At 40.1% G+C, this 13,276-nt stretch overlaps 1 protein-coding gene across 1 annotated transcript in view; it reads left to right on the top strand.

Annotated features, from left to right (window-relative positions):
• LOC134356872 (voltage-dependent L-type calcium channel subunit alpha-1D-like) overlaps positions 1-13,276 on the top strand; it is a 395,212-nt gene that overhangs the window by 203,406 nt on the left and 178,530 nt on the right. The window contains exon 9 of the mRNA XM_063068094.1: positions 366-535. Within this exon, the coding sequence (XP_062924164.1) occupies positions 366-535 (170 nt within the window). The remainder of the gene's footprint in view (positions 1-365; positions 536-13,276) is intronic.

Here is a 13,276-nt window from a genome sequence, read left to right as displayed (position 1 = left end):
GACTGATAGGTCCTTCCCTGAAGGATGAAAATGAAGAAATTGAATTTTAATAAATCATTAACTGTTGTAGGTCTTTTCATCCTGCAGTACACAGCTTTATTTGATTAATTTCACTCCCTGTCAGTGATTTGAAATCAAATTTTCCAGGCAATTGTCTGTTATCATGTTAGGAGCTTAATATATTGCATTATAGATTTCTGATTAATTACTAACTGGGTGCGTAAGAAAATTGTTCCATTTAAAGAAAATATCAGGTTTTATATTGTTCAGTGCTGGCAATTAATACTTAAAACGTGATAATTGAGATCCTTCCTCTATCTTCATTCTTTCTCTCTGTTTGAATTATTCCTATCACTATGAAATAGTGAATTTTCTAAAGAAAGGGAAAAGGCCAAAGCCAGAGGAGACTTTCAGAAATTACGTGAGAAACAACAGCTTGAGGAGGATCTCAAGGGCTATCTGGACTGGATTACTCAGGCTGAAGACATCGATCCGGAGAATGAGGAGGACTTTGAGAATGCCGAGAAACGAAATCGTAAGCATCTTTCTTTATTACTATAGGAATGTGAGATAGATAGTATACTGACATTTACTATAAGATGAAACAAAAAAATATTGGAAATACTCAGCATGTCAGGTAGCATCTATAAAGAGATAAACAATGTTTCAGATTGATTAGCTTGAAACAACTTAAAGTGTGAAAAATATGTAGTCATTTTGAAGTTATGGATGGATGCAATTTGTTTTATAGTATGGTGTCAATCTGAAAATATTTCAAAGTATCCTTTAATTGGTTTATTTTATTTACGATATTGGAGTAGTTCAGTGGCTTTATATTTGGTGGGAATCCTCACCCTTTCGTAGCATGAAACCAGAAATGACCAGAATATTAAGAGATGATCTTGTTCTTTTGAACAATGAAACAATTGAATAAAAATAACAACTTTTTAGGGATTTTGGAAAGCAAATAACTAAAACCCAAGATTCATTGGTAGATGATTTTGTGCCAATGATTATCAAACATCTGGAAATTAGCCTGAGCATGACTCACTATGTTGCACATCTAATGTTATTGTGTGCATGATGGTCATTTTCATGTTTACCTTCCAAAAGTTGCTATTAAAATGAAACAAGGAGCAAAGAGTAAGTTGGTAAAGAGATACAAATTAAGTGCCCCCACTTGGACACCAATGTTTAGCATCTGCCAGACTCATTATTCCGCTTTTTCTACAGGCATCATCAATTATGATTGTAGCATTTCTATATAGTTCAACCAAATGTAAGGTGTTAGTCACAGGCTCCTTCGTGAGATTAAATCTTACAGTGGCTTCAGACCACACACAGGAGAAGGGTTGATTGGGCCGTTGTATCGTATGGGTGAATGAACAACCACACAACAAAGTAACATGCTCTATCCTTGCTTTTTGTCCTTTCTGTGGCAATCATTGTGTTGCTGTACTGTGACTGCCAAAGAAAGTATTCTTTGGGAGTTGCCCAGCTTCCGGTTTCTGTGATAGTGAGATAGCAACTGCATTTTCTACGTGTAGTTGCCAGAAGCAGCTGTGCATGTTAAGTTTCACTGTCTGATTCAGAATGAAAACTGTTTATAAAATTTCCTGATCTTTTCTACATCATCCTATTGGGCATTATTACCACATGCAGTGTCCATTTAGCAAATCAAAGAGGCATAAACTCAAGTGTATGGGGAATAATGGCGTAAGTGAATCCCAAGCATTTCTACAGCTATCTTATGAGTAAAAGGATAGTAAGAGATAACAAAATTGGTCCTCTTAAATGTCAGTATGGTCATCTATGCATGAAACCAAAAGAGATAGAGGAGATCTTAAGTGGTATTTTTACATCTGTATTTACTTGGGAGACAGACATGGAGACTATAGATCTGAAGCAAAAGAGTAGTGAAGTCACAGACCATATCCAAGTTACGGAAGAGGACCTTGAGGTGAATTGGAAACATAGAAAACCTCCAGCACAATACTGTATTGTGCTGCAGGTTTTCAATGTTTCTATGTTTCTAGGTCCTTCGGCCCACAATACTATGCCGAACATGTACTTAATTTAGAAATTACCTCAGGTTACCCATAGCCCTCTATTTTTCTAAGCTCCATGTACCTATCCAGGAGTCTCTTAAAAGACCCTATTGTATCCACCTCCACCACCGATGCTGGCAGCCCATTCCACGCACTCACCACTCTGCATAAAAAACTTACCTCTGACGTCTTCTCTGTACCTATTTCCAAGCACCTTAAAACTGGGCCCTCTCGTATTAGTCATTTCAGCCCTGGGAAATAGCCTCTGACTATCCACACAATCAATGCCTCTCATCATCTTGTGCACCTCTATCAGGTCACCTCTCATCCTCCACCACTCCAAGGCCAAGTTCATTCAACCTATTCTCGTAAGGCATGCTCCCCAATCCAGCCAAAATTCTTGTAAGTCTTCTTTGCACCTTTTCAATAGTTTCCATGTCCTTCCTGTAGTGAGGTGACCAGAACTGAGCACAGTACTCCAACTGGGGTCTGACCAAGGTCCTGTATAGCTGTAACATTACCTCTCGGCTCTTGAGTTCAGTCCCACGGTTGATGAAGGCCAATGCACCGTATGCCTTCTTAACCACACAGTCTCACAGCAGCTTTGAGTATCCTTTGGACTCAGGCCCCAAGATCCCTCTGATCCTCCATACTGCCAGGAGCTTTACTATTAATACTATATTCTGCCATCATATTTGACCTACCACCATGAACCACACTGGTTTAAACTCTATCTGCCACTTCACAGCCCAGTTTTGCATCCTATCGATGTCCCGCTGTAACCTCTGACAGCCCTCCATTCTATCGACAACACCCCGAACATTTGTGTCATCAGCAAATTTACTAACCCATCCCTCCACTTCCTCATCCAGAAAATTTATAAGAGTCATGAAGAGAAGGTATCCCAGAACAGATCCCTGAAGCACACCACTGGTCACCAACCTCCATGCAGAATATAACCCATCTACAACCATTCTTTGCCTTCTGTGTGCGAGCTAGTTCTGGATCCACAAAGCAATGTCCCCTTGGATCCCATGCCTCCTTACTTTCTCAATAAGCCTTGCATGGGATACCTTATCAATTGTCTTACTGAAATCCATATATACTACATTTACTGCTTTACCTTCATCAATGTGTTTAGTCACATCCTCAGAAAATTCAATCAGGCTCATAAGGCATGACCTGCCTATTCCTAATCATATTATGTCTCTCCAAATGTTCATAGATCCTGCTTCTCTTGATCTTCTCCATCAACTTACCAACCACTGAAGTAAGACTTACTGGTCTATAATTTCCTGGGCTATCTCTACTCCCTTTCTTGAATAAGGGAACAACATCTGCAACCCTCCAATCCTCCAGAACCTCTCCCATCCCTGTTGATGATGCAAAGATCATTGCCAGAGGCTCAGCAATCTCCTCCCTTGCTTCCCACAGTAGCCTGGGGTATATCTCATCTGGTCCAGGTGACTTATCCAACTTGATGCTTTCCAAAAGCTCCAGCACATCCTCTTTCTTAATGTCAATATGCTCAAGCTTTTCAGTCCGCTGTAAGTCATGCCTACAATCACCAAGGTCCTTTTCCGTAGTGAATACTGAAGCAAAGTACTCAGAAAGTACCTCCGCTATCTCCTTTGGTTCCATACATAGTTTTCCACTGTCACACTTCATTGGTTCTATTCTCTCATGTCTTATCCTCTTGCTCTTCACATACTTGTAGAATGACTTGGGGGTTTCCTTAATCCTGCCCGCCAAGGCATTCTCATGGCCCCTTCTGGCGGTCCTAATTACATTCTTAATCTCCTTCCTGCTAACCTTTCTTCTTGACTAGATTTTCAACTGCCTTTGTACACCACGGTTCCTGTACCCTACCATCCTTCCCCTGTCTCATTGGAACGTACCTATGCAGAACGCCACACAAATATCCCCTGAACATTTGCCATATTTCTGCCGTACATTTCCCTGAGAACATCTGTTCTTAATTTATGCTTCCAAGTTCCTGCCTGATAGCTTCATATTTCCCCTTACTCCAATTAAATACTTTCCTAACTTGTCTGTTCCTATCCCTCTCCAATGCTATGGTAAAGGAGATAGAATTGTGATCACTATCTCCCAAATACTCTCCCACTGAGAGACCTGACACTTGATCAGGTTCATTTCCCAATACCAGATCAAGTACAGCCTCTCCTCTTATAGGCTTATCTACATACTGTGTCAGGAAACCTTCCTGAACACACCCAAGCCATCTAAACACTTTGCTCTAGGGAGATGCCAATCAATATTGGGGAAATTGAAATCTCCCATCACAACAACCCTGTTATTACTGCACCATTCCAGAATCTGTCTCCCTATCTGCTGCTTGATGTCCCTGTTACTATTGGATGGTTTATATAAAACACCCAGTAGAGTTATTGACCCCTTCCTGATAAGCAGTGCCACGCCCCGCCTCTCTTGACCCTCTCCATGTCCTTTCTGAAACATCTAAAGCCTGGCACTCTAGCCATTCCTGCCCTGAGCCATCCAAGTCTCTGTAATGGCTACAACATCATAGCTTTAAGTACTGATCCACGCTCTAAGTTCATCCATTTTGTTCATGATACTCCTTGCATTAAAATAGACACACCTCAAACTATCACTGTGAGCGCATCCCTTCTCTATTGCCTGCCTGTCCTCCCTCTCACACTGCCTACAAGCTTTCTCTATTTGTGAGCCAATTGCCCCTTCCTCCGTCTCTTCAGTTCAGTTCCCACCCCCCAGCAATTCTAGTGTAAACTCTCTCCAATAGCCTCAGCAAACCTCCCTGTCAGGATATTGGTCCCCCTCAGATTCAAGTGTAATCCTTCCTTTTTGTACAAGTCATGCCTGCCCCAAAAGAGGTTGTAATGATCCAGAAATCTGAATCCCTGCCCCCTCCTCCAATTCCTCAGCCACGCATTTATCCTCCACCTCACTCTATTCCTACACTCACTGTCGTGTGGCACAGGCAGCAACCCTGAGATTACTACCTTTGAGGCCCTGCTTTTCAACTTCTTTCCTAACTCTCTGTAGTCTGTTTTCAGGACATCCTACCTTTTCCTACCTATGTCGTTGGTACCAATATGTACCATGGCCTCTGGCTGTTCACCTTCCCACTTCAAGATATTGTGGACGTGATCAGAAACATCCTGGACCCTGGCACCTGGGAGGCAAGCTACCATCCATGTTTCTATCCTGCATCCACAGAATCGCCTGTCTGACCCCCTAACTGTGGAGTCCCCTATCACTGCTGCCATCCTCTTCCTTTCCCTACCCTTCTGAGCCACAGGGCCAGACTCTGTGCCAGAGGCGCGGCCACTGTTGCTTCCCCCAAGTAGGTCTCCCCGCCCCCCAACTAGTATCTGACTCTTGCCCTTCCCTCTCCTGATTGTTACCCACTTATCTGTCTCCCAAGTCCCTGGTGTGACTACTTGTCTGTAGCTCCTCTCTGTCTCTCCTCACTTTCCCTGACCAGATGAAGGTCATCAAGCTGCATCTCTAGTTCCCTAACCCAGTCCCTAAGGAGCAGCAGCTCGACACACCTGGTGCATCTGACACCCAGTACAGAAAACCAGCCTCACAGACATACTTCCTACTTCTATTCTTCACAAGTAACTTAACTCACCTCAACCCGTTATCGCCAAAGCCCCGTTGAGCCAAAGTACTCCTATCTGACTCCCTCTACATCACCCGCTCTATAAAGCTGTCTTCTTTTTAAATTCTTCCCGCCATCTAACTTGCTGATGTCCATGCGCCTGCGAAGTCGTGCCTCGATCAAACCACTTAAGAAAAAGCGCTCTCCTTTTAAAGTCTTCCTGATTCCCGCTGCTCTTGGCGTGAATAATTCCTCAAGGCCTGATTTTTTTTCATCTATAGATAATGATGTGGTAAACTGGATCAGCAAATTTGTGGATGACACCAGGATAGGGGGCATAGTGGGAAGCGAGTAAGGCTATCAAAGCTTTCAAAGTGATCTTGACCATCTGGGCAAATGAGCTGAAAAATGGCAGATGGAGTTTAATGCAGACAAAATTTAAGGTGTTGCACCTTGGAAAGACTAATACTAGGATAATACTTATACAGTGAAAGGTAGGGCATTATGGTATGTGGTAGGACAAAGGGATCTGGGAATAGAGTTCCATAATTCCTTGAAAGTGGCATCACAGGCAGCTAGGGCTCTGAAGAAGGCTTATGGCACATTGACATTCATAAATTAGAGCATTGGGTTCGGATGTTGACTTAAGTTGGATAAAATATTGGTAAGGACAAATTTCAAAGATTCAAAGTACCTTTATTGTCAAAGTAGGGATACAGAATACAATTCTGAGATTCGTCCTCCTGCAGGAAGCTATGAAACAAAGAAACACCATAGAACCCATTCAAAGAAAACATCAAAAACCCAATGCATGAAAAAAGAACAAATTGCGCAAGTGGCAGAAAGCAAATAAACAACACATAGAATATTAAACATCAAAACAGGAGTCTAGAAATATTCATTTTAGTTCAGTTCAGCTCTGTGCCACTGGCCAACAGTAGGCTGCAGAGCTTCTCTTTGCCGAGGTGCCCTCGTCCGCTCCAATCATCTCAATCAAACTGCTCAAAAACAGCAAAAAGGAGTAACCAGAATCCAGGAATATATGCACTATGAATATCAGAGACCCCCCCTAAAAGAGGTACAAGGCCATGAGCCTCACCAATCAATCCTTACAACATGGAACCCAAGACTGCTGCACTTTCCTCAAGTGAGAGGGAGAGGAAGACCGATCAAACCCAGGCAGATGGTGCGGAACATCTGTCTGCATCCTGCTGTCGTCTTCGTCGAATTCAACCTTACTCGAAGTCTCAATCAGAGAGGAGCAGTGGAGTCGATCATAGGTTCACGCCCTGCATCTGGGCTTCCAGAAGTCGGGAGTGGCCTCACGCTCCACTCCCAACTTCACCAAACTCCCTCAGAGACAGCAAAGCATCAGATCACTTTATCAACCCAAAAATACACCATCAAAATGTAAATCACAGGTTCCAATTGGATGCAGCTTAGTAGTAGAATCATATTTGAAAGAAGTAGAAGTAGTAGCTTTGTAAACTGTCTGCAGGATGTTGCCATTGGTCACATTGTTTGCTGACACCATCTTGAAGAGAATTTGGAATATTGTGTACAGTTCTGGTCACCTACCTGCAGGAATGATATCAGTAAGCTTGAGAGAGAACGGTTACATAGATATTGCCGGAACTTGAGGACCTGAACTATAGGAAAAGGTAAACTGTTTAAGGGGACTCTGACAGGGAACTTCTTCACTCAGAGGGTGGTACATGTGTGGATAGATATTTTCATAACATTCTCTACATTCCAAATAAGTTGTGCATTTCTCGTTGTGTAGAATGCCCTATAATTTTAGATGCTGAGGATGAAAGCACTTATGCATCTCACATTTGTGGTTCCAAAGAATGTTGAGTACCAATAGATTGTGCATTGACCCTGCACAAGATTCATTAACTGCTTTGCTTTTATTAAAGCTAGGACTGGATTGCACAATGATTGGAGGGAACTTCTAAAGTAGTCTAATAATATAATTTGAATGCAATTTCTAAACTATACTTTTTCAAATAACGGCAGCCCCTTTGTTTTCTAAACAGGCTGCATTGACTTTCATTGACATTTTGTCCAGAAGCATAATACCAGTGTTGATGTTTTGAAGAGTTGCTAGCTCTTCTCCATCTTCTCCACATGGTATTTTGGCCCTTGTGCTGAGAAAAGGGGCATAATTACACTTAAATGAGTTGACCTTGCTTTATCTTTTCACATCAATTTAACATGACAGAGGTGTACAGAATGCCTGAGGGATAATCGTTTTAGTGGTGTTCTTCTAGTACCAATTTTTGTTTGTATTTTTTTTCTGTTAATACCTTTATATAAATGAACTTTTGCCATTTTTTCTGTAGAATACTTTCTTAATGTTTCCCCCTTTTATTGGATCATGTAGACATGAAAGTCCAGTCATTTACTATTCCAAGACTAATGTCAAACTGAAGTGCACAAAACCTCTCCAGTCAGCCAAAAGATTCTCCTGAGTCATAACTTGAAAAGATATATACATTAATTAAATCTATTTTAAGATAGTTAAATGACAAAATTGTCCTATCTGACATAGCTTGACCTTTATTTAATCTGTTCAGTAGCATTGCATCTGGAATGCTGAACCACTGCATATGTCTATGCCTCTAAAATTGCAATTGCCCTTCTACTTGATAGTAGTAATGACAAGAAGGCATGTACTAGATGCTAAGGGTCCTCATTGATGGATGTCTTGAAGATGTCCTCAAAGGTGGAGAGGATTGTGCTTGTGATGAAATTGGCTGAATCTACAACCCTCTGCAGCCTCTTGAAAATGTAAAGTTTCAATACACATTCAGGTATATCTAATTAGAAGTATGTGACGAAGCTTCTGATGGATTTGCTGAGGCACAATAGAATGGAAGGGGATGAGGCCGCAGCGTTAGGATTAGGGTTGAATAAATCATCATAAACCTTGGATTAAGTCACCACGTGTAGAATGAATGGATTGCTCAATTGATCTCATCAAAAGGTGGGTACCTGATTTTCACTATGCATGTTCTGACGTGGATATCAGGATCAGATTTATTATCATTGTATTATGTGACATGAAATTTATTGTTTTGTGACAGTGGCATAGTGCAAAGACAGCAACACTATCAATTACAGAATAAATAAATGATGCAAGTGAAAGGAATAATGAAATTGTGTTCAAAAACTGTTCAGAAATCTGATGGTAGAGGAGAAGAAGCTGCTTCTGAATCATTGGGTGTGGGTCTTCCCCTCCTCCCTGATGGTAGTAATTAGAAGAGGCCATGTTCTGAATGGTGGTTGTCTTTCATGATACATTTGTGAGGCACTGTTTCTTGAAGATGTTGTTGATGGTGGGGAGAGTTGTGCCTGTGATGGAGCAGACTGAATCTACAACCCTTTGCACCTCTTGCAGATATGGAGTATCAATATACCTTCAGATATCTAATTGGAAGGATGTGAAGGAGCTTTCGACAGATTTTCTGATGTCTTTTTGGCATTCGTTTTGTGTGATATCAATAGCTGTTGCCCTTAGAACCTGCAAGAAAATCCCAGGGCAACAGGCTAGCATGCTTGGAAAGACTAGCTTTGGATTGATGATTTGTGTCAACAGAATCATTCTAGGGTTTGTATTCAGTAAATGTTTCAATCATATCATGAGAACAGCTTCTTCATCTCTTCATATTTCTTAGCAGCTGTAATATTATACCTTCCAATAACACCTTGACAAACTGCATCTGATCAAATCCTCTGCATACAAACATGACGAAAAATTTCTATACCTTTTCTTATTGTAACAGATGCTAATATCCTCAGATTTGTGCAATGAACAATTCTTGGCAAGACTACTTCTAATCTTCACCTTCCATGCACATGGCTTTCTAATAATTTCTTTATCCTCATTTCATCTTCAATTAATAAGAGTTATAGTTTGCCTACCTCTGAATTAGAAGAACTGAGGAAAAGTCAAACTTCTAAATGTAAAATATTTCAACTGTTCTGAATGTCGAGGCAGTTGCAAAAGCTTAGAAGTTTTTCAAGAAGACCAAGGAATATATTCCTGATGACCTAACCAATATTTGGCCCTCAGTCAATACAACTGAAAACAAAAATGTTTGGTCTGCATCATTTTGCTGCTCATGGAAGTTTGTTCTATGTATGCAAAATGCTTCCCTTTGTACATTTCATCAGTGATTAGAATTCAGAAGTACTAAACTGCTTTTGGATAACCAGAGGTCTGCAAAGACTCTTTATAAATGTACTTTATTTCTTTCTTTCTAGTGAAGCTTTATGAGAATGCAAATTGCACGCACGTACAATAATATTATAAAACTTTGTATTAATTATCCCTTATTTCTTAAGAATGTGAGAAAGGGGCATACATTCAGAGGGTGTCTATCTGATATGATGGCTTTTACACAATTGGTGCAAGGTACAATTAGTTTTTTTTAGTGGGATTTAGTGGCTCAGATACCTTGTTATTAAAGCAAGATAGAATGAGGATAAGGAAGTGATGATTGAAAAGCCATATGTTTGAGAAATGAAGAATGGAAGTAGTCTTGAGAAGAATTGCTCATTGTGAAGGGAATTTAGCATTTTTTCCTGAGTAATGTGTTGCATTCCCCTCAACAAAGTAAACTCCACATCTTCAAACTGCATTCTAAATGTCTTTTTATCATCTTCAGCCTTACACCACCATCTTAACATTTAAAAAATTTTCTTCTTGGCCCTTTTCAGCAGTAAACTACCTGAAAAATACACATCTGAGATTGAAGAAAGGGTTCTTTTAAGAATGCACTGCCATACAATCCAGCAATCCCAAGCACCAACATAGAAATTGGCATTCTGTGTGGGTTTGCCTGTGAGCATGAGCAGTCTGCACTTGGGGAATCACCCAAGAATAAGTACCATTGACAGGGACAATTTAATAGACATTCAAGAAATTCTCTCAGCTGTCTTCATTTCAGAGGTTCGTTTATAAAATGAAGAGTTAAATTGGTTGGCACGGGAAACCTGTGCTGACACCACGATGCATGATTAACCCATGCAAAGGTCTATACTATCTGCTCATCATAATGAATACATTGTTCTGCCACTGTTGCTGTGGAACCACATTTCTTGAACACCTCATCATATTTCAAACTAGACTCTGCTCTATTAAGTCAGTGGCACCTGTTGCCTGTTACAGGTACTGGAAGTCATTCCAGAGATCTTTGTAACTTGCTGAAAGAATTGGCAGAAATTATGAGATAGAGGTTCTTGGCTTTTCTGATGCACAATAAAGGCTATGGTTGATACGGTGGAGAAGAGAAGGTTGAGTTTTCTCTGCCAGGAAAACCTCCAGATACACAGTGAAAAGGCATCAGATAAACAAGTTGTGTGAATGCAAATAGTATGGGCTTGTAATAAATTCAACAATAAGATCAGTGAATGTTGTAACTCTCTAATTTCACATACTGCCAAACTTAACACATCCCCGTTACTTACCTGTTAAAATCTCTATTAAGCAGGACAGATAATTAAACATTAATTTGCCCAGTTACATTGCCAGACATGTTCTGATGCTGCATCCTTACATCCACACCTCACAGCTTTCATTTCCTGCCAGTAATTCAATCCAAGTATCCACATCATTTAACATTTCCCATGACAATTATATCTATTTCTGTCTCTTTTGCAGAAGGTCCAAAATTGTTGCTAGTAGCAATGAACTGACAATCTTGGCCATGCACCTCCTAATTTCCTTCCATTCCTTTGGCAACTTCTCCTATAGTACCTTTCTACTTTCCAATATTCAAGCATTTCAGACTGATTAGGCAGCAGCTGAACAACAAGAGCTCAAAAATCACTTGTAGCCATTATCTTAAATACAGGTTTTTTTGCATAATGAAGGGCAAGCTTTATGGCAAGATCTGCACATGGGGATGACGAGTCCAAGAGCCAGGGCAGGAGAAAAGGGAGGGCGACATTTCTAACACATTCTATTATGGATGTGATTTCAATGGGGTGGCATAAAAGAAAAACCTGGTAGATATGCATATTGAAATTCTAGGTGCATTAGTTAGGAAGTCAGAAAGCTCACATGAAAATCAAGAGGCGTGTGTATGACCAAGGTTTCAATTTAAATGGCAACAGAAGGCATCCAACGAAGTACTTTACTGGAAGCTCAGACCTCTGCTATCATGACTCTGGATATCAGACTTGCAGGATGCTATTGTGGTTAAGTATTCTGTTCTCTAACAGATGACTAGGATTATTGAGGTGCCTTTGTGTAGCGTAAATTTGTTGTCCTCTGTCATAGCGATAGCATTCATAATCTCATTACTGCTGCTCTCCACTGCCCTTGGTGCTGGTTAACCAACCAGTCTCGATTGCAGTCCTTTGCTAGTTCCAGGCTTAGACTCAGTAAAGTTGACCTCCAAGGCTATCTACTGCCTCCTGCAATGAAAGTCAATTGCAAGGTCTAGCATAGGCAAAGGTAGTTGAAGACATAAACTTAGGGAAATCAGAAGAGTAATTTCATGAGGCTAGTGCGGTATTTGTTATTATTTTAACACAGATTGATTTGAATGAATTTATACTTTTTTCTCATTGTAGCACAATGGATAATGTGACAATCAGCAACGAAGGTAGGTAAAATGGAAACTAGGAGACTGGAATTGTATTTCTTTGATAATGCAATCTGATGAGTAATCCAGGTAACAGAGATGTTGCTTAAGCCCACTTGTTGACTTTCCATTTTGAGACCAGCAGGAAATAGTTTCCAATAACTCTAAGGGAAGCAATAGTTACTGCTGTTGACAGGTTTACTGACATGTTGCTGAATGGAAATGAAGTCAGATGAAATGCTTCCCACTTGCTGAGAGCACAAAAAGGGAAGCATCAAGTTTAAAAGCGTGCAGCTGAAACATAATGGACAATAATACAACTTCGGCAGCTTCAAACTTGTAAAGAAGTACAGATTAAACAGGAAGTCAGTAAACAAAGGGATATGGATTATGTTTAATATGTTTTGACATTTGACTAAAGAATTTAAATCAAATGAAATTAGTGAGATTAATTATTCTTTTACAAAATGACTCTTTAAATAATTCCTGCTTTTAAAAAGTTAGCTGTGTTAAGTTCTTTTCTGGACTGTCTGACTGAGATGTTTTACTGTTCCCCTTTTTTGAAATAGGAAAAGCTTAGCTAAAAACATGTGAAAGATGCTATATCCATTTCATTGACAAGGAATTCCACTGTCATGCTCAGAATGGGTATCATATAATTGAAAGTTGGCCAGATGAATTTGGTCTTGAATATAAAATTCATAGGTGACATTTTTGGATTGACCATACTATAAAGCTCGAGAGTATATGTGCCTGAGGCAGATTTAAAATTTGTCAGTGAGTCTTTTGAATGAAGCCAAAAGGTAACTGATATCATTACCATCAAAATAGCTTTCATCGCTCATATCACAGTGCATTTATGACTTTAAATATTATCGTTAACTCTTTACAAAATAGCAGGCACTTTGTGTCGATATTTGCTTTGATACTTTGGTGCTTCAAAGAGTAAGAAGAAAATACAGAGAAGACACTATTAGACTAACGGAAAGAGATTTATGTAAAGTCTGGTTTGAATGCACCATATT

This window comes from Mobula hypostoma, chromosome 15, assembly GCF_963921235.1.
Source record: "Mobula hypostoma chromosome 15, sMobHyp1.1, whole genome shotgun sequence".
NCBI lineage: Eukaryota > Metazoa > Chordata > Chondrichthyes > Myliobatiformes > Myliobatidae > Mobula > Mobula hypostoma.
Note: the sequence above shows the minus strand (reverse complement) of the source record. Positions and strands in the feature narration are given on the sequence as shown.